The sequence below is a fragment of the Panulirus ornatus genome, chromosome 44 (assembly GCF_036320965.1).
Source record: "Panulirus ornatus isolate Po-2019 chromosome 44, ASM3632096v1, whole genome shotgun sequence".
In the NCBI taxonomy this organism is placed as follows: domain Eukaryota; kingdom Metazoa; phylum Arthropoda; class Malacostraca; order Decapoda; family Palinuridae; genus Panulirus; species Panulirus ornatus.
In genome coordinates this window covers 13,681,412-13,703,074 of record NC_092267.1, presented here as the reverse complement: position 1 = coordinate 13,703,074, position 21,663 = coordinate 13,681,412, and the positions used below count along the sequence as shown (strand labels likewise).

Below are 21,663 nucleotides of genomic sequence, written 5' to 3'. Positions count from 1 at the left end.
ACACTCACGGTTCCCAACACACTCACGGTTCCCAACACTCACGGCTCCCAACACACTCACGGTTCCCAACACACTCACGGTTCCCAACACACTCACGGCTCCCAACACTCACGGTTCCCAACACACTCACGGCTCCCAACACACTCACGGTTCCCAACACGCTCACGGTTCCCAACACACTCACGGTTCCCAACACGCTCACGGTTCCCAACACGCTCACGGTTCCCAACGCACTCACGGCTCCCAACACACTCACGGTTCCCAACACTCTCACGGTTCCCAACACACTCACGGCTCCCAACACACTCACGGTTCCCAACACACTCACGGTTCCCAACACGCTCACGCTTCCCAACACACTCACGGCTCCCAACACACTCACGGCTCCCAACACTCACGGTTCCCAAAACTCTCACGGTTCCCAACACACTCACGGTTCCCAACACACTCACGGTTCCCAAAGCACTCACGGCTCTGGCCAGCAACGTCGGGGTTTAACATGTGTCCTTAGCCAGTTCATGACGACCCTGTGCCACTGTTGTGTGGCCCTTGAACAAGACTGCATGACCCTGGACCATTAAGGATCAAGTCCAGTCAGCCCTTCATACCCGGTGGCCGCACCGTCGTGCCTAAGGGCCGTACCGTCGTGATCAAGGCCCGTCCCGTTGTGATCAAGGGCCGTACCTGTCATGTTCAAGGGCCGTGCCGCCATGTTCATGGCCGTACCATTATGTTCAATGGCCGTGCCGTCATGTTCAAGGGCCGTACCCGTCATGTTCAAGGGCCATACCGTCATGTTTAAGGGCCGTGCCGTCATGTTCAAGGGCCGTGCCGTCATGTTCAAGGGCCGTACCATCATGTTCAAGGGCCGCACCGTCATGTTCAAGGGCCGTACCATCATGTTCAAAGGCCGCACCGTCATGTTCAAGGGTCGTACCGTCATGTTTAGGGGCTGTACCGTCATGTTCATGGCCGTACCATTATGATCAAGGGTCGTACCGTCATGTTCAAGGGTCGTACCGTCGTGTTCAAGGGTCGTACCGTCATGTTCAAGGGTCGTACCGTCATGTTCAAAGGTGCTAAGATCAACTGTTTCTGTCCTCCTGAACCTGGCTGTCTCGGGGGGGGGGGGGGTGAGGTGAAGGTAGAGCTTGTCTCTGTCACTTGTGGACAGTGGTTGTTCCGTCAGGCTCAGACGACAGTTAACTCATACACCGTCCCTGCGTGAACTGCTCTCGTCACAGTAACCAGCTGTCGTCACCATTCGTCACGTCTGCCCCAGCATGTTACAACATCTAAACTGCCCGGAATGTGTATAAAAGTGGTACATACATGGGCCACTCCATATACATCCTCCAAACTGGCTCAGCCAATTAAACTGATTTGCCTCTTGTGAATGTATGATAAACACCTGTGTATAAATTATGTTTTTTCTTCCTTTCTTTGTGTTTACTTGTGACATTTTTAAAAAGAAAAGTATATTTTATAAAGTGCATCACATTAATGTCTCCTTAAATACTCCCAAAATATTTTAAATGTGTGGCTAAAACTTTCAAAATATTTCATTCCTATAATCAAGAGACTTCTGAATATATATATATATATATATATATATATATATATATATATATATATATATATATATATATATATATATATATATAATACGTGAATCTCACATTATTCCGTGGTACCCCTAAATGTTTAAAGAAATTCAAATTCCGATCTTTAAGAAGCTTTGGATTATTATTATTATTATTATTATTATCATTATTATATATATATATATATATATATATATATATATATATATATATATATATATATATATATATATATATATATATATATATATTCAAACTTACCTCCCAATATATATATATTGGGAGCGGGGGGCTGGAAATCCTCCCCTCTCGTTTTTCTTTTTTTTTTTTTTTTTCTTCCAAAAGAAGGAACAGAGAAGGGGGTCAGGTGAGGATATTCCCTCAAAGGCCCAGTCCTCTGTTCTTAATGCTACCTCGCTATCGCGGGAAATGGCGAATAGTATGAAAGAAAAAGAAAAGATATATATATATATATATATATATATATATATATATATATATATATATATATATATATATATATATATATATATATATATATATATATGTATATATATATATATATATATATATATATATATATATATATATATATATATATATATATATATACACACACATACACATACATACGCACATATACACACACACACACATACATATATATACATATAAGAAATGTAAGAAACAATTTAGAAAACTGAAACTTCTAGCTTGAGATGAATGAAAAAAAAAAAAAGAATGTCACATAATGGTTCAACCTCTGGCTATGGAAAAAAGGAAATGTATAATTTATTTATATATCTTTCTTTCTTTCAAACTATTCGCCATTTCCCGCATTAGCGAGGTAGCGTTAAGAACAGAGGACTGGGCCTTTGAGGGAATACCCTCACCTGGCCCAATTCTCTGTTCCTTCTTTTGGAAAAAAAAAAAAAAACGAGAGGGGAGGATTTCCAGCCCCCCGCTCCCTCCCCTTTTAGTCGCCTTCTACGACACGCAGGGAATGCGTGGGAAGTATTCTTAATCCCCTATCCCCTATATATATATATATATATATATATATATATATATATATATATATATATATATATATATATATATATATATATATATATATATGTTTCCCATTTTAGAAAGTGTTTGCTTTGAAGAATGTATGTGAGAAATACTTAGAAAAGCAAATGGATTTGAATGTAGCATTTATGGATCTGGAGAAGGCATATGATAGAGTTGATAGAGATGCTCTGTGGAAGGTATTAAGAATATATGGTGTGGGAGGCAAGTTGTTAGAAGCAGTGAAAAGTTTTTATCGATGATGTAAGGCATGTGTACGTGTAGGAAGAGAGGAAAGTGATTGGTTCTCAGTGAATGTAGGTTTGCGGCAGGAGTGTGTGATGTCTCCATGGTTGTTTAATTTGTTTATGGATGGGGTTGTTAGGGAGGTGAATGCAAGAGTTTTGGAAAGAGGGGCAAGTATGAAGTCTGTTGGGGATAAGAGAGCTTGGGAAGTGAGTCAGTTGTTGTTCGCTGATGATACAACGCTGGTGGCTGATTCATGTGAGAAACTGCAGAAGCTGGTGACTGAGTTTGGTAAAGTGTGTGAAAGAAGAAAGTTAAGAGTAAATGTGAATAAGAGCAAGGTTATTAGGTACAGTAGGGTTGAGGGTAAGTCAATTGGGAGGTAAGTTTGAATGGAGAAAAACTGGAGGAAGTAAAGTGTTTTAGATATCTGGGAGTGGATCTGGCAGCGGATGGAACCATGGAAGCGGAAATGGATCATAGGGTGGGGGAGGGGGCGAAAATCCTGGGAGCCTTGAAGAATGTGTGGAAGTCGAGAACATTATCTCGGAAAGCAAAAATGGGTATGTTTGAAGGAATAGTGGTTCCAACAATGTTGTATGGTTGCGAGGCGTGGGCTATGGATAGAGTTGTGCGCAGGAGGATGGATGTGCTGGAAATGAGATGTTTGAGGACAATGTGTGGTGTGAGGTGGTTTGATCGAGTAAGCAACGTAAGGGTAAGAGAGATGTGTGGAAATAAAAAGAGCATGGTTGAGAGAGCAGAAGAGGGTGTTTTGAAATGGCTTAGGCACATGGAGAGAATGAGTGAGGAAGGATTGACCAAGAGGATATATGTGTCGGAGGTGGAGGGAACGAGGAGAAGTGGGAGACCAAATTGGAGGTGGAAAGATGGAGTGAAAAAGATTTTGTGTGATTGAGGCCTGAACATGCATGAGGGTGAAAGGAGGGCAAGGAATAGAGTGAATTGGATCGATGTGGTGTACCGGGGTTGACGTGCTGTCAGTGGATTGAATCAGGGCATGTGAAGCGTCTGGGATAAACCATGGAAAGCTGTGTAGGTATGTATATTTGCGTGTGTGGACGTATGTATATACATGTGTATGGGGGTGGGTTGGGCCATTTCTTTCGTCTGTTTCCTTGCGCTACCTCGCAAACGCGGGAGACAGCGACAAAGCAAAAAGAAAAGAAAGAATATATATATATATATATATATATATATATATATATATATATATATATATATATATATATATATATATTATATACTTCCTAGATTGGTGCATATGCGTGCTATATCTTTTCTAATTCATGAGAATATCTAAGATTATCTTTGTTATCCACACTTGACCCACATTAGTTCCTTGTGGCTTAGGCTGACCCGTGGTTGACCTGACGTGTTTATATTTGACCCTTACGTCCTCACTACCTCAGGTTACCCCCCACCCCCAAGAAAAAATTATATATATATATATATATATATATATATATATATATATATATATATATATATATATATATATATATATATAACCAGTTAAGCCCCATTATGCAAGATGACCCCAGTTAAGCCCCTGTATGTAAGGTGACCCCAGTGTGTAAGGTGACCCCGGTATGTAAGGTGACCTTAGTTAACCTCACTATCGTTTGTGTTTTCGGTTAACCTTGTTGTTTTTGATCATCTTAATTAACCTTAATACTTGAAATGACCCAGATCGTGCGTCACCCACTCACCTAATATGACCCAGATCTTGCGTCACCTACTCACCTAATATGACCCAGATCTTGCGTCACCCACTCACCTAATATGACTCAGATCTTGCGTCACCCACTCACCTAATATGACCCAGATCGTGCGTCACCCACTCACCTAATATGACCCACATCTTGCGTCACCCACTCACCCAAACTGTCACTCGCTTCTAGAATTTCTCTCTTTGAGTCGTCCACTAGAACTGCGTCATGTGCAAACACCAACTGCTTAACCTGCCTTGACCTATGTGTTGGTCTGGCCCTAGTTGACCTCAGGAACCATTAGTGACCATATGTAACCCATCTGAATTCATCCCCCCCCAATTTAACCCCAATTTAACCCCCCCTCAATTTATCCCCAATTTAACCCCCCTCAATTTATCCCCAATTTAACCCCCCCTCAATTTAACCCCAATTTAACCCCCCCAGCACTTATAACAACACATATCGTTAGGTTCCTCCCTTGACGACCCCACCACATAAGCATCTCCCTGGTCGTTACAGGTGGGGGTGGTGGTGGTGGCGGTGGTGGAGGAGGGAGGACCAGCATGACGGAGGGACTAGCGACGCCCCTGAGGTCGGTCCTGACCTGCGGCGGCTGCTGCCGGAGGTTTGATGACGGCGCCCACCGACCCAAGTTCCTCTGCTGCTTCCACACGACCTGCCTAGCTTGTATACGCAAGGCCTTCACTGCTGGCAAGGTAAGTACCCCACTCTGGCCGTAGGAGAGGAGGGGGCAGTTGAGAGGGAGGGAGAGGGATAATAACAGTTGAGAGAGAGGGAGAGGGATAATAACAGTTGAGAGGGAGTGAGAGGGATAATGATAATCTCCCTCCTCCCCAGGTATGTGACTCAGCCTGTGTCACATACGGCGAAGTCAACAGAGGATACGATCATGTAAGGTAGTCAAGAGACAACGTTAGAAAGCAGAGAAAGTTGGCAGGTTCTTAGGATCGACTCAAAGCTGAGCGTTTGATGGTTAGAGACGAGGATAGTGGCTAGATGTAGCCTAGTGCCAGGTTAGAGAAGAGTTTAGTGGCTAGATTTAGCCTAGTGCCAGTTAGAGACGAGGATAGTGGCTAGATTAAACCTAGTACCAGGTTAGAGACGAGGATAGTGGCTAGATTTAGCCTAGTGCCAGGTTAGAGACGAGGACAGTTGCTAGATTTAGCCTAGTGCCAGTTAGAGACGAGGATAGTGGCTAGATTAAACCTAGTCAAGGTTAGAGACGAGGATAGTGGCTAGATTTGGCTTAGTGCTAGGTTAGAGACGAGGATAGTGGCTAGATGTAGCCTAGTGCCAGTTAGAGACGAGGATAGTGGCTAGATTTGGCCTAGTGCTAGGTTAGAGACGAGGATAGTGGCTAGATGTAGCCTAGTGCCAGTAGAGACGAGGATAGTGGCTAGATTTGGCCTAGTGCTAGGTTAGAGACGAGGATAGTGGCTAGATGTAGCCTAGTGCCAGTTAGAGACGAGGATAGTGGCTAGAGTTAGCCTAGTGCCAGGTTAGAGACGAGGGTAGTGGCTAGATTTAGCCTAGTGCCAGGTTAGAGACGAGGATAGTGGCTAGATTTAGCCTAGTGCCAGGTTAGAGACGAGGATAGTGGCTAGATTTAGCATAGTACTAGGTTAGAGACGAGGATAGTGGCTAGATTTAGCCTAGTAATGAGTTAGAGACGAGGATAGTGGCTAGATTTAGCCTAGTGCCAGTTAGAGACGAGGATAGTGGCTAGATTTAGCCTAGTGCCAGTTAGAGACGAGGATAGTGGCTAGATTTAGCATAGTGCTAGGTTAGAGACGAGGATAGTGGCTAGATTTAGCCTAGTAATAAGTTAGAGACGAGGATAGTGGCTAGATTTAGCATAGTACTAGGTTAGAGACGAGTTTAGTGGCTAGATTTAGCCAAGTGCCAGGTTAGAGACGAGGATAGTGGCTAGATTTAGCGTAGTGCTAGGTAGAGACGAGGATAGTGGCTAGATTTAGCCTAGTGCCAGGTTAGAGACGAGGATAGTGGCTAGATTTAGCCTAGTGCCAGCTAGAGACGAGGATAGTGGCTAGATGTAGCCTAGTCAAGGTTAGTGTTAGGGTAGGTGGAAACATAAAGTGTAAAACCAGGGACTCAGTACTTCATCTTTCCAGCGCCTCTCAGAATATGATGTTCAAGTCTTGTCAACAAAATTGATCCAAGACGAGGAAAACTAGAGCGAATATAGAATACTTCGAGACTGTATTTCCCTCAGATATAAACCTTATGAAGAGACGCTCTTCGGTCGAAAGTTGCGTGGGCCAGGAAGGCAAATTCGACTGGGATGTCGTAGTTGAAGGCAAACGTTTTTTGTCATGTATGTCATGTATTTCAACCTTTTGTCTACACAGTTTGGCGCCCTCACTACTCGTAATGGATTATCCAGTTGCCGACATTAGATTAGAATGTCTCTTTGCCAGGGTCACCTTCCTATGGAATTTCCACGTCAATAGGTTCTCTCCATGTAACATGGGACCTCCTTGTCTGTTTTCCTGCCGGATAATGTTGTGCCGAAGGGACTGGTGGGTGGGAAGGAGTCCTCTGCTTTACGAACATGTCTTCATTTATAGTTTAGTAATTTAGGTTATTGTTACTACTACTGCCCTCTGGTGCCTGGCATTATCATAGATCTTTTTTGTTGTTCTGATATCTGGCCTTCCCATCCTTTCCCATCTAGCCTTCCCATCCATTCCCATCAGACCTTCCCATCTAGCCTTCCCATCCACTCCCAACTAGCCTTCCCATCCTTTCCCATCAGACCTTCCCATCCACTTCCCATCTAGCCTTCCCATCCATTCCCATCAGACCTTCCCATCTACTCCCATCTGACCTTCCCATCCACCCCCAACTAGCCTTCCCATCAGACATTCCCATCCACTCCCATCTGATCCTTCCATCCACTCCCATCAGACCTTCCCATCCACTCCCATCTGACCTTCCCATCAACAGAACTGAACGGTTAAGTGGAACAGTAAAAACAGAATTGCTTTTCATTACTATAATTTTTTTACGGCTCTAATCTTGCTTCTTATCTAGCCTTGTGCAGCCTGGAAATAGAAATTCAAAAATGATGACGTCGGACACAAAACTATGAAAGATATTGATGAATCAAAATGGCACTTTTCCACATAAGTGTTTTCGAATTCTGATAGAAAAACAAAAATCCCGAAATGTTAATCTATACATCTATTGATGTTGGTCTAAAATGATACGTAAGAAAAATTATATATGATATAAATTGAAGATCATAGAATGTGTAGAATTAAATATAGTTCTTGTTGAACACATGAAAACGGATATCAAACTTATATTTTTTTTCAAATTTCAACCCTAGTTGTGAGGAGATGAATTATGGAATATATATATATATATATATATATATATATATATATATATATATATATATATATATATATATATATATATATATATATATATATAGCTCATTGATAACCTTTGACGAGGTCCTTTGAGCAGTTGAACATGATGATACGACACACCAGGACGACGGTACGACCTTTGAGCACGACGATACGACACAGCACGACGGTACGACCTTTGAGCACGACGATATGACAATTGAATGCGACAGTAGGGCTAGGGTGTGGCCTGGCTAAGAGATCGTACTCAAAGCTCGTACAGTTGGGCTCCGAGATGACGTGCACGACCTGGTCACCTTCTGGGGTGTTGCCAAGAGGATAGGTTCTGTGACTGCATGGCTAACATAGGATAGGATCCATATCCTCCATGGCTTTTGAAGGGTAGGAACCTACTACACCTTCATGGGACGACCAACGAGATTAACCCACAGAGAATTGGACTGCTTGGCATGGCTGTCTGAGGTGTAAGGGAAGGCAAGAGTGAGGGAAGTTATGTGAGATCATGAGGAAAGGGGAGAAAGTATGAGAGAAGGCAGGTGGCGAAGGATATAAGCATATATCCTAGCCTAAGCCAGGTACCCATTTTATCGACCAACGCCCTAGGGGTGGATGAACAGCTGGGTTGACTGTGGAATTACAGCCGTAACCAGGATTCGAACCTGGGCCATGCTCGAACCCTGGGCGGCCCCCCGTGAATAATTCACGGTCAGGAGTGGTAACCACTAAACCATGGGCTTCATGTGGTTCCTGGTTGGTGGTGGAGGTGTGGTAGGGATGGCAGATGGGTTGATGAGTTCATCTACAGGAATTAGAACTTTGATAAAGGATATGCATAGCTTTACACACACAGCCACTGAAGTGAGATGAACTGTGGTATTGGGAGATGTGGGTTGGTGAGGGAGCTAAGCTTAACCAGCCAGGACCCCACACACCATCCTGTCTTTATCTATAAAGATTAGGAATACACGTTATTACTACTTTCCTCCAGTATAGCCTCGTCTTAGACCATCAGGTCTTCTGATATCTGTATTTCCCGTGTACTTTCCCCCCAGCCAAAAGCCTTGTCATAGACCACCGGGTCTTGTATCATCTGGCTTTCTCTCGCACTCCCACATACTCTCACACTAGGTCGGCAGTGCTGATGACGAGAGGGATAAACCAGTCCCCTTTATGGGTTGATCTGATTATGGTCTCTCCATGATGCTATGCTTGATGTGTGTCATGGCTGGGGGGGGGGGGGGCGCCCTGGAGAGACTACAGGCCCTAGGGAAGGTTGGGAGCTCAGGGGTAGACTGGGAGACCTGAAAGAGATGGGAAGTCCTGGGTGAAGCTGGGAACCCTGGGGGAAAACTCTTGAGTCTAATGGAAGGCTGGAACCCGAAGGGAAAGGCTTGAAGTCCTGGAGAAGGTTGGAAGTCCCATGGGAGGCTAGAAGTCCTGGGAGAGGCTGGGAGCCATGGAGGAGGCTAGGAGCCCTAGGAGAAGCTGGGAGCCCTAGAGGATGCTAGGAGCCCTGAGGGAATCTTTGGGCACTCAGGGAGGCTGGAAGCCGTGAGAGAGCCTGGGAGCGGGAGGTAGGCTGGGTGCCATGTGGGACTCTGGGACAGGGGTGTATCTAGGGGAAATAACAAGTGCCGAAATTGCGTCCCTGGCTTGATTAGATATGTACATAGATTGGATGTATATAGAAATATATACCATGTAATTATAAACTGTTGAAGAGTTAGGCCAAACTTAGATTTATATAAACTCTTAAAGACTCATTTGATCAACATTGTAACGTAGAAGGGATAATGCAACTGATAGTAGCAAAGTATTACTGTAGTTGAAAAGTAGGCGAGTTTCTTTTTTATCTCACAAAACCAAACCGTTAAAAATGTCAGTCGGGGCAGCATGTGTCAAAAACCAAACCTGTTGAGTGGCGCCCCACTTCAAGTGGCGCCCAGGGCACCTGCCATACCCTAGGCACGCCACTGCTTTGGGAGCCCTAAAGGAGGCTGCTTGCCCAGGACAAGAATACAGACCCAGGGTCAGGCTTGGAGCCCTAAGGGTGGCTAGGACCCCATGTTCAGATGGGGGGCCCCCTCTGTGGTTAGCCTGGACCCCCGGGATCAATTGGTAACCCCTGGGTCAATTGGTACCCCTGGATCAGCTGAGACCCCTTTGGGATCATTTAGCTCCCATAGAATCAGTTGGGATCAGTTAGTACCCAGGGGATCACCTTTGACCCCCTGGGATGCCTGAGGTCTACTGGGGACCCCCACAACCCCCACCCACACTCACTCACCTTCACATCCCCAACTTGGACGACCCTGACATTTGAGGAAGACGCTTATATATAAGTCTTGCTTTCCAACTTAGCCTCCTGGACTGAAAACTTTATGGCTTTTCATTGTGATTTGAGACACGACGATGTAGACATTGACTTTGATGATACATTTACTCTCATCTTGATTCACTGTCTCCACATTCACTGTCCTCAATTGGTGATGTATTGATGAGACAAGAGGCTGTGTGCTTCCATTCTGACACTGGGCTGACATGATATTGTTTTAATGAGGTGAGGGTCTGTTTACTTCCACTGTGGCAATTTCTTCACCTGGATAGTGAGGTAAGGGGTTATTCTTTACAGTGATTACGAATTTTGAATCAAAACTGAATTTCCTATTATTAAGCGTGTTATTAACACTTCAGGTGATCATATTTAGCATACTAAATAGCATCTGCTGAAACTTTCAAGAAAATCCACGGTTTCGAAAAAATCTGAGCAAAATGCAGATTTTTAAGGTCTTCAGATTTTATTGAAAATCTGGAAGTATATGTTCTCCTACATGCTGATTACGAATTTTGAATCATAACAATGAATATCCTAATATTAAGCGTTACTAAATCTTAATTTAATGATATACTATTTATGTGCTACTTACTAAGGGACTAATTAGCGTAATATTTAAATTCTGATTACAGATTCGTATTCAGCATACTTAATAGCATCTATGCTGAAATTTTCAAGAAAATCCACGATTTCAAAAAATCAAGAAAAATGCCTTGCATTTTGCTCAGGTTTTCAAGATCTTCAGATTTTAATGAAAATCTGGGAATATATGTTATTCTTTATGCTGATTACGAATTTTGAATCAAAACAATGAATTTCTTAATATTGAGCGTGTTATTAACACTTGAATTGGTTATCTTAATATTTATGTGCTAATTACGGGACTAATTAGCCTAATGTTTAAATTCTGACCATAGATTTACATTTAGTATTCTTAATAGCATCTATGATCAAATTATCAAGAAAATCCATCGTTTCAAAAAATCAAGAAAAATGCATTTTGCTCAGATTTCCAAGGTCTTCAGATTTTAATGAAAATCGGTGAATATATGTTATTGTTTATGATGATTATAAATATCAAGTCTAAACAATAAATTTCTTAATATTAAGCGTGTTATTAAATCTTGAATTAATGATATACTATTTATGTGCTAATTACGGGACTAATTAGTCTTATATTCAAATATAGACGATAGATTCGTATTCAACATACTTCATAGCATCTTTGCGGAAATTTTCAAGAAAATCCACGATTTAGAAAAATCAAGAAAAATGCAAGGCTATATATATAATCCTTGCGTTTTCCTCAGATTTTGATGGTCTTCAGATTTTAATAGAAATATGTGAATATACGTTATTCTTTATGCTGATTACGAATTTTGAATCATAACAATGAATTTCGTAATATTGAGCGAGTTATTGAATCTTGAATTAATGATATACAAATGATATACAATTTATGTGCTAATTATGGGACTAATAAGCCTAATATTTAAATTTTGACGCCAGATTCGTATTCAGCATACGTAATAGCATCTATGCTGAAGTTTACAAGAAAATCCACCTTTTCAAAAAAATCAAGAAAAATGCAAGGCATTTTGCTCAGATTTTCATGGTCTTCAGATTTTAATGAAAATCTGTGAATGTATGTTATTCTTTATGTTGATTACGAATTTAAAATTAAAACAATGAGTGTCCTAATGTTAAGCGTGTTATTAACACTTGAATTAATTATCATAATATTTGTGCTACTTACGGGACTAGCCTAATTTTTAAATTTTGACCATAGATTCACATTCAGTGTTCTTGATAGCATCTATGATCAAATTTTCAAGAAAATCCACGATTTCAAAAAAATCAAGAAGAATGCAAGACATTTTGCTCAGATTTTCAAGGTCTTCCGATTTTAATGAAAATCTGTGATTATGTATTTTTCTTTATGCTGATTACGAAATTTCAATCAAAATAATGAATTTCCTAATTTTAAGCGTGTTATTAAGTCTTGAATTCATGATGTACTATTTATGTGCTAATTACGGGACTAATTAGCGTAATATTTAAATTTTGATAACACATTTGTATTCAGCATACTTAATAGCATCTATACTGAAAATTTCAAGAAAATCCGCGATTTCAAAAAAAAATCAAGAAAAATGCAAGGCATACCTGCTCAGATTTTCAAGGTCTTCAGATTTTAGTTGAAATCCGTGAATATTTGTCCTTATTTATGCTGATTACGAATTTTGAATCAAAACAATGAATATCCTAATTTTAAGCGTGTTATTATATCTTGAATTAATGATATAATATATATGTGCTAATAATGGGACTAATTAGCCTAATATTTAAATTTTGAGGACAGATTCGTATTCAGCATACTTAATAGCATCTTTGCTGAAATTTTCAAGAAAATCCACGATTTTAAAAAAGAATCAAGAAAAATGCCTTGCATTTTGCTCAGATTTTGTTGGTCTTCAGATTTTATTAAAAATCTGTGAACATATGTTATTTTTTATGATGATTATGAATTTTGAATTATAACAATGAATTTCCTAATATTTAGCGTATTATAGAATCATTTAATGATAAATTATTTATGTGCTAATTACGGGACTAATTAGCGTAATATTTAGATTTTGATTACAGATTCGTATTCAGCATACTTAATAGCATCTATGCTGAGAATTTCAAGAAAATCCCAGATTTAAAAAAATCAAGAAAGAATGCCTTGCATTTTGCTTCGATTTTCAAGGTCTTCAGATTTTAATGAATATCTGTGAATGTGTTATTCTTTATGCTGATCACGAATTTCAAATCAAAACGATTATTTCCTAATATTAAGTGTGTTTTTAACAATTATCATATTTATTTGCTAATTACAGGAGTAATTAGCCTAATTAGATTTTGACCACAGATTCACATTCAGTATTCTTAATAGCATCTATGATCAAATTTTCAAGAAAATCCACTTCAAAAAAAAATCAAGAAAAATGCAAGGCTAGACTTGCATTTTGCTCAGATTTTCAAGGTCTTCAGATTTTGATACAAATCTGTGAATATATGTTATTCTTTATGCTGATTATGAATTTTGAATCAAAACAATGAATTTCCTAATATTGAGCGTGTTATTAAATCTTGATTTATTGATATACTATTTATGTGCTAATTACGGGACTATTTAGTGTAATATTTAAATTTTGATGACAGATTTGTATTCAGCATACTTAATAGCATCTATGCTGAAATTTTCAAGAAAATCCACAATTTCAAAAGAATCAAGAAAAATGCAAGGTGTTCTTACCTGGCTCTTTGCTTCAGTCTGACTCATTAGTCTCCTTTTTACTCTTGCCACCATGGTTGAAATAATCTCATATCATGAACCCTTAGCATCCCCTGCTCATAATGATGATAATAGCAACATTAATGATATTAAGGATCATTACGATAATTATGATGGTAATGCATAATTATGATAATCCCTTGGGATGGGGAGAAAGAATACTTCTCACTGTCTCCTTTGTGTTTTAGAAGTGAGAAAGAGTAGAGAGAGAAGGAGGCTAGAAATCCTCCCATTCTTTATTACTTTTCAAAAGGATGAATGTAGAAAGAAGTTAAGTGAGGATTTTTTGTTCTTAGACTTAGTCATTTGTTCCTTATGTTACCTCGATTACACAGAAAGTGGCGAACACTCATGAAAAAAAGGATTATGATTATTATTACCATTGTCTGTAGTAGATATTTTTCTCCATTCTTTCTTTATCATAAAGTTCCCATGTCAGTATATTCTCTGCTCTGCTTGGTGTTCCTTCGTAGTTATTTGCCTGCCAGCTGATGTGTTGGAGATAGTGATATTGTTGGGTGGAAAGGTGTGTTCTGCCATTTTGTATTGTCTCCATCTATAGTGGTAGATGGGGAAGTGTCTTCTGCTTTACTAACATGTCTCCACCTATAGTGGAGGGTGGTGTGGTGCATTTTACTTTACCATACTGTCTCCAACTATAGTGGTGGATGGGGAGGAGCCTTTTTCTTTACTGTCTTCTCTCCATCTACAGTGATGGGTGGTGAGGAGCTTATTGCTTTGCTCTCCTGTCTCCATCCATATATAGTAGGCTTTTAGGGTACTATTACTGTCCTTCACCAGATAACATCATCAAAGGCCATCATGTCTTATATTGTATGGCATCGACCTGTGTTCCTATGTACTTTTCTTGAACAGGTAATTTTGTCGTGGAACATTAGTTCTGTTATCAGTCATTTCTTTGTGCTTCCATATACAACATCAGACACCCATTACACCCGTAGACAACAGCTGGTGACCAGGTGTTGCTCCCCAACAGGTAAAGTGCCCAACATGCTCACGGGTGACGGAGACCAAGTCAGCAGAGGCGTTGCCAGACAACACACAGCTGTGCACCATCTTGCTCAACATGTCCTCCCTTAACCTGCATGAGCAGGCCAGTGCCACCCCCTCCCGTGACACTTGCACTGCTCATACAGCCCGGATCAACTTCTGGTGTGACACCTGCCGCCTCCCACTCTGCCGGGACTGTACTGTACTGGCACATCGTGAGGCCCATGGCCACAAGGTAAGTTCCAGGCTAAGAAGGGACCTGAGTCCTGGTAAGTGGCTCAGGCACACAGACTCACACCTTAGGGCCACACGAGGAGTCACAAGACAGAGAACTGAGCCCTGGTGGCTCGCACACACAGGCAGAGATTCATATGAATAAAAAGAACTCAATTTTTTGGGATGTGTAGTGGAGGTCATGATCCCCATCTCTTCAGCCTTCCTGCTTGCTGAACAACAAATCCTCGGAGCCAAGCCTCAGGCATTTAGTTGTACAAGTTAACCAAGTGTTTCCATCTCTTTAATTATAAGTGATTGTGTTACTTAGATTAGACATCTTTATATTTTTGTGCGAGTTAACCCCCTGAGCACAATAGTATGCTCTTAAGTATAACAGTATAGGCCTTTATGCATGATGTTACATCCCTTTGGTAAAATGGCAACCTATTAGGGTAAAGTCAGAGGATAGATCATTATACCCAAAAGATGCAACCACTTTGAAAAGGGTCACACCATTGTGGTCAAGAGACTAAGATACATAGCACTTCAAGTATATTTATTACACAAGTATAGAATTTTTTTTTAGTGAACTTGTCACCTTAAATGGTGTATCCAGTAGCATGCTACAAGCCTTGAGGTGTAACTGAGAATCTGTACATGTTTGCAAGCTATACTACAAGTCTTCAGATATTTAGTTGACTTTATAGCCTTGAGTTTATAGAGGTCTTCATGGAATTCATTAATTGCATAAGTTACTGAAAATATAATCAGTAGTAGCTTGCAGCTAAAGCACTGGTTATTTGGTGCATGTGTAGTGTATGAAAATTTCTTTATGCTAAAGCATCTATCTGTATATTTGATGTCTGTTTCCTTTGAGAACTCCCTCAAAGGGCTGGCCTCAACAAGAGAATCTCCATAATTGGTGAACCCCAGTGATGCTTCTTAGTTTAAGGGGATGGCCGCAACAAGAGAATCTCCATAGTTGGTGAACCAGTGATGCTTCTTAGCCTTTAGTGCCTGACCCATAAAAGGCCACTGGCAGAAGGCAACTCTAGTACTTGCCTCTAATTTTACTTGATACTTGATAAACCTTCTTAATTATTGTTGCTAAGAATACAAGCCTTGGAATGTATCTACAAGCCCATAATCAGGCTTCAGAAATATCTTCATTGCAAGGCTTCAAATATTTCCATCAGATAAGAATAAACATCAATGTGTATCTGGAAGCCAAAACATAAAATGTTTAGTGTATGATTAAGGTGCCTGATAAACCTTGGTGCATTCAGATTCTTAGAATCTTGTGGACCCTTGACAGGTTCGTGATCATGATCAAGCAGTGGCGGTGCTGCGTGCAGAGGTTCGCTCCACAGTCGGTGAGGCCCGCACCCTCTTGCAGGAGACCCGCCGACTGCGACATGACCAACGCAAGTATCTCCTGCGACAGCTTGATGCAGCACGCGCCTATGAGAAGCAGCTCAAATCAGAGCTCAAAACACTAGACAACGATAAGAAGGATGAGGTAAGTGATTTGTAAGGCTGTGTCTGTAACACATGTGGCAGATCCATTACACTAATGAGTGTGGGTGTGTGACTTCTCTTTGTATGTACAGGGGGAGGGTTTTATTTTTATGTTGTGACATCTCTTAACCTTGCAAACATACCATATCTTAACCTTATGTATGCACAAATATGTAGACTGATGAATTTCTCAGGTCCTTGGCTAGTGCCTTCCATAATTCGACTTCTCTTCCTTTCTTTTGCCCTGATTAATCAACAGTTAACTTTCCAGCGGATAAAGGTGCTTTTTGTATAATTATTCCTCACTTCTAACTCTACTGTGGATGATTCTGTATGCAGTTCTCCTACCCTTTCTCCTCCCACTAATTCTATGTCCTCCTATATTTTCCATGCACCGGATATTCTGAGTACTTTCCCAGCTTCAGATGGGCAAAGCATATGGCCTAGATGGCATACTTCCTCAAGTCTTGAGGGAATTTGCCAGTAAGGTTGCTTTGATCCTTGCTTATCTATGTCATCTCTCTAAAAAGCCAAACTTTTCCTACTTGAAAGCTTACACTGGGCAGCCCATCCCTAAGAAAATGAACCATTCTAAACCCTCCCCCTATTGCCCTGTTGCTCTCTTTTCTACTGTCTCCAAAGTCTTTGAAACTCCCTTTTCTCAGACATCAATAATTCCTTCCCTTCTTATCACCAGTGCAGCTTTATAATTCCCTTATTTCTTATCACCAGTACAGCTTTATAATTCCTTCCCTTCTTTCTTATCTCCAGTACAGCTTTCATGGTGCAAGATCATGTGATCTGTACCATATGACCAACCTCTCTCTGTTCTCCTCTCAAGAATTTTGGTCACCCATATTTTGCAAATGCTCTTGACAGATCCAAAGCATTTGGCAGGATGTAGCATAAGTCTTTATTTTCTAAACTTTCTTTCTTTGGCTTTTCTCCCTTTCTATGTATTCTCATACATACCATCCTCTTTAGTTAGTCCATGCCAGTAGTCATTGGTGTCACTGATGGAGTGAATTACCCTTTGAACCTAATCATTAGTTGTCTCCCTCAGAGTTTTGCTGTATCACCCACTCTTTTTTCTTCTCTGCATAAATGACGCTCTCACTCCAACCTTCTATCCTACTTAATCTTGCACTGATGATTTCACTCTACACATTTCAGCTCACTTCCCTACCCCCTTCTCTAATACTTGTTTTTTTTCTCACAGAGAACATTTCCTCTTTCGTAACTCAGACCTGTGCAACATTTTGGAGTTGGGAAGCAACCTGGTTAAATTCATTGGTGCAAAAATGCAACCATCACTCATTACCCTCTGTTAGATTTAGTCATAACAATTCAAAAATTGGAAAAAGAATTGTGTACATCAAATTATAGGAGTTTTCAAGATGATATCCACTTTGTCACATGTCCAGGCATAAATTGAGTGAGGATTCGTTATCAATAGAGTATCAGTAAAGATTTTCTGACTTCTAACATGCTAGGGCAATTTGCAGAGTAATAGCCCATTGAATTACTTAAATGCCATGTCCAATATGTCGGAGGCAGGTGATAATTTTGAGTTGAGTGGAATCATTTTGATTCAATTCCCAGGTTGCCTGGTACTAGGTCAGAATGACTAAATCAGATAAGCCTGTTATTGCAAGTCAGTAATGATTCTGGTCAAAGCAGTTCTTCACTGAACTTACCATGCCTAATTAACAAAGTATTTAGTTATCAAAGAAGTGAGGTATATCTTCAAAATAAGGCACTTCATCATGATGGAAAGCCTTTGTTAAAGATATTTCAAGAGTTATGAAATCCAAAAGTATTTTACAGTATTGATAAGAGAATGATTATATTTTGGATAGAAATGTGTGACTGTAGAGAGGGAGGAGGTTATGATGTTCCAAATTGTGTTGACATGCACATGCCACATTTACCACATCATCATGCTCTTGGGATTAATAAGGATAATTTTGTGTGTCATCTTTAATAGTTACCTCTTAGTATCAACTGCATAGCCCTCATATCACTGCCTTCTTCCAAAGACTCGTGGCCTCGATCGCATTGAGACGGACTCAGAGCAGGAGACTTCACTGGTGGGCCTCCATGAGATGGCCCAGAGGGCAGGTTCTGTGGTGAGTCGCCTGTCTCAGGAGCTAGCCACAGCTAGAGCTGTCCTTGCTGACTCCTTCCTCACACTAGGCAAGTTGAACCGCTCCCAAGATGACCTCGACTCCATCGACATTAAGTCTGCTGCTAGCGGGTACGTCCAGCGGGTCCAGGAGGTAAATAGGGAAGGGGTTCTCAGGCTTCGTTCTTAAACGGTTTTATCTTAATTGTCGTAGATTCTTGTCTTCCAATCGTTATGTGAGTATAGAAATTATTATCGAGATAGAAATCAAACATATCATTGAAGTTACTTAGTGTCAGTGTGGTTGTTGAGTGTACTGAGTGTGTGATGACTACAGAGGATCATCGGAGGCGTCGCCGGCTAAAGTGAGCTGTAATGTGGAGGAGCCTGGGCCAAGCGGCAGGAGCACCCCTGAGGGACGGTACGTGGGGCCGGTCTCCACCCTCACCCCCTACCCCTATTCTACACTATGTACTACAGTATACTACCATTCTACACTACAGTGGGCTTTCAGATTAAGACCACCACTGGATTGGATCATAGGGTGATACACCACCATCATGCTACACAAACCACAGCAAACTACACCACTAGTTACAACACCACATAAACCATATTTAATGCAAACTAGTACAGCACAGATTATACACTAGCCACTCCTGGAGCACTGCGTCTCAGCACCAACACCCTGCAACACTTGCTTCTGCCAACAGACAAAGTTCACTGCACCGACATTAAATGCTTGCACTTCATGACCAGCTGACCCGTAGTTCCCATATATCATTAAAAGTGCTGTATGTTGTGATAGGTGCAGAGTATGATACACTAAAAGCAATCTCAACCAAAAGGAGATTATCATTGCAAGATTAAGGTGTGATAATGGCCGACACACTTTGCTTGAAATATTCATGATGAAATGTAACCCATATCCCAGTCTTTATATGTTGGCAGATGAAACCAAAATTTGATGTATGAAACTGATTGATTCATACTAAAGTAGCAGTGCTTTGTTACTGTACTTAGCAGATTCTTTTGGGATGTACAATATGTTTATTTCATTCATGTAGAATTTTAGAGAAAATTTGTATTTACCTTGTTTGTTTTTCTGAATGTCCCATCACTTACCACTGGGAATGTGGTTGGCATGTCAGTACATTCATGCTCTGTGATGGGCCAGGTTCATAGGTCATACATTTAAACCCAAGGGGTGTACTGTTTTGCTCAAGGGTTTAATAAGCAAACAGTTGCTTGTTCATACTATTCTAGAAATGAATATCTGGAAGCAAAATGAAAATAATTTGTACACACTGAGAATTGAAATGGAATAATGAGATTAATAAAGAACTTTAAAAGCACATAAAATATCAGTCATATAGTAAAAGCTTAATCATTCTATTGATGAAATGGTCAGACCTCATAATTTCAGAATTAATGTGAAATTTCCAGAGTTAACAGAGATTACCATAGTACAATAGGAACTCAAGGGCTCACATATAACCTCTTCTAGTACCTGGAAGTGCCACTATTTCTACCTGTCCTGACTGTCAAGGCGCTACCTCACTCACTGGAAAGCCAGTGTGGATCATCTTAAGATCCTTAACATGATAATAGGATTTGAATTAATTTCAACCATATGTTGGTGCAGAGTATGATACACTAAAAACAGTCTTAACCAAGGGGCACTTCAGGGTAGTATATACTAAAGTACTTGTTAAAAACTGAGAAGAAATTGTGTACAAAACAAATTAATCAAATGTGATTGTGTTTTGGCCATATTGGAGTACAGCAGGTTGTACATATACTAGTTAAGGCTAATGGTGTCATAGATCATCCAAAAAAAGCATTTACCGGTGATAAGTGTTGACTGATGGCAGTGAGGAATAAGGGTCAAGCCAGAGCAGTTGATCTCCTCTGGCACCAGACGCAGTGCTCCTGGTATCTTGATACCTTGCTGTTGTTAAATTCTTCATTGTCGTTCAGTCTTTATGCTCATGTACACATCTTATCCCTGGCTTACTGACATTACAAGCACTCACTGGTTGCTTGGCTGGCAAGGTTTGGTAAGTCACATCATTGACACTGACTGACTAGTTGGCTGGCCAAGTCTGGGAACAGTGATGACACCACTGGCTGTTAAGTTTGTGAAGAGTGATGTCAGAAGAACTCACATTTGCTGGCTGGCACATCCAGTCTGGCAACAATGAAATATCAGACAATCATTGTTTGGTCATCACTGACATCAGAGACACCACTAGGCTGACTGGTCAGGTTTGATAATGATGACATGACCCATACTATTTCTCTGATGAGTCAGCCTGATGGCCAACATGACACAGTGTGTGATTGGCTTGTCAGATGTGCTGACAGTGATGTGATATTCCTTGGCACATTGGCCAGTCATGGATGGCATGAGTTGGTACTTGTGACTTTAGTGTATGAGTTGCTGGTGCAAAGGCCACCTCCTTGGCTTGAGGCATGGTGGTGCCGGCGTCTGTGCCTGTCACATCCCTGTGACTCATGATCTCATGCTTTTCTCACCTCTTACAGTCTTTTTGTACATCAAGACTATGCATTAAATTGATTTGCTGCTAGCTGTTCTTGCCATATTTAAACCGTCCGACCTAGTGACTAGAATTTTCCATAGCTGGCCAAAATTTTTACCCATCACCAGTCCTCTCTTGTGAACACTGAGGACAGTCACCGTCCACACGTGCTGCTAGTTGCCTGTCGCTAGTCTTGTCAAGACACCACATATACTGCTAGTCTGCGGTAGTCATGTTTGCATCCCCCTTATGCGTACGCTAAGTTTGGGTCATCATAATGTGTTAATATCTTGCTCACTGCATCAACACCTCTGTTGTCGCTCACGTAAGTAGTTAGTGTTCAGAAGACGTCGTGTTGGTGTATGTGTTTGATGTTACCTTTTTCATTAAAGGCCAGAAATAGATATAATTTTTATCTCTAAACTTGAGATATTGGCAGGCAGATGATATATGAGTTAATGTGTACAACATGTGTCATGAGGCAGGGAGATAGGCACTTGGTGTGGCAGTCTCGCCC

General features: G+C 40.9%; 1 protein-coding gene across 10 annotated transcripts in view; it reads left to right on the top strand.

The window, feature by feature from the left end:
* Nucleotides 1-21,663, top strand: part of LOC139762764 (uncharacterized) — a 228,242-nt gene that overhangs the window by 186,317 nt on the left and 20,262 nt on the right. For 8 of the 10 annotated variants that reach the window (XR_011715830.1, XM_071687881.1, XM_071687875.1 and 5 more), the window contains 5 exons: nt 5,159-5,355; nt 14,731-14,979; nt 16,276-16,479; nt 18,518-18,735; nt 18,941-19,024. Coding sequence is in view for 9 of the 10 variants with exons in the window: in XM_071687875.1 (XP_071543976.1) it covers nt 5,159-5,355; nt 14,731-14,979; nt 16,276-16,479; nt 18,518-18,735; nt 18,941-19,024 (952 nt within the window). In the remaining variant the exon portion in view is untranslated. The remainder of the gene's footprint in view (nt 1-5,158; nt 5,356-14,730; nt 14,980-16,275; nt 16,480-18,517; nt 18,736-18,940; nt 19,025-21,663) is intronic. The other 2 variants (XM_071687880.1, XM_071687879.1) reach the window with 1 other exon arrangement.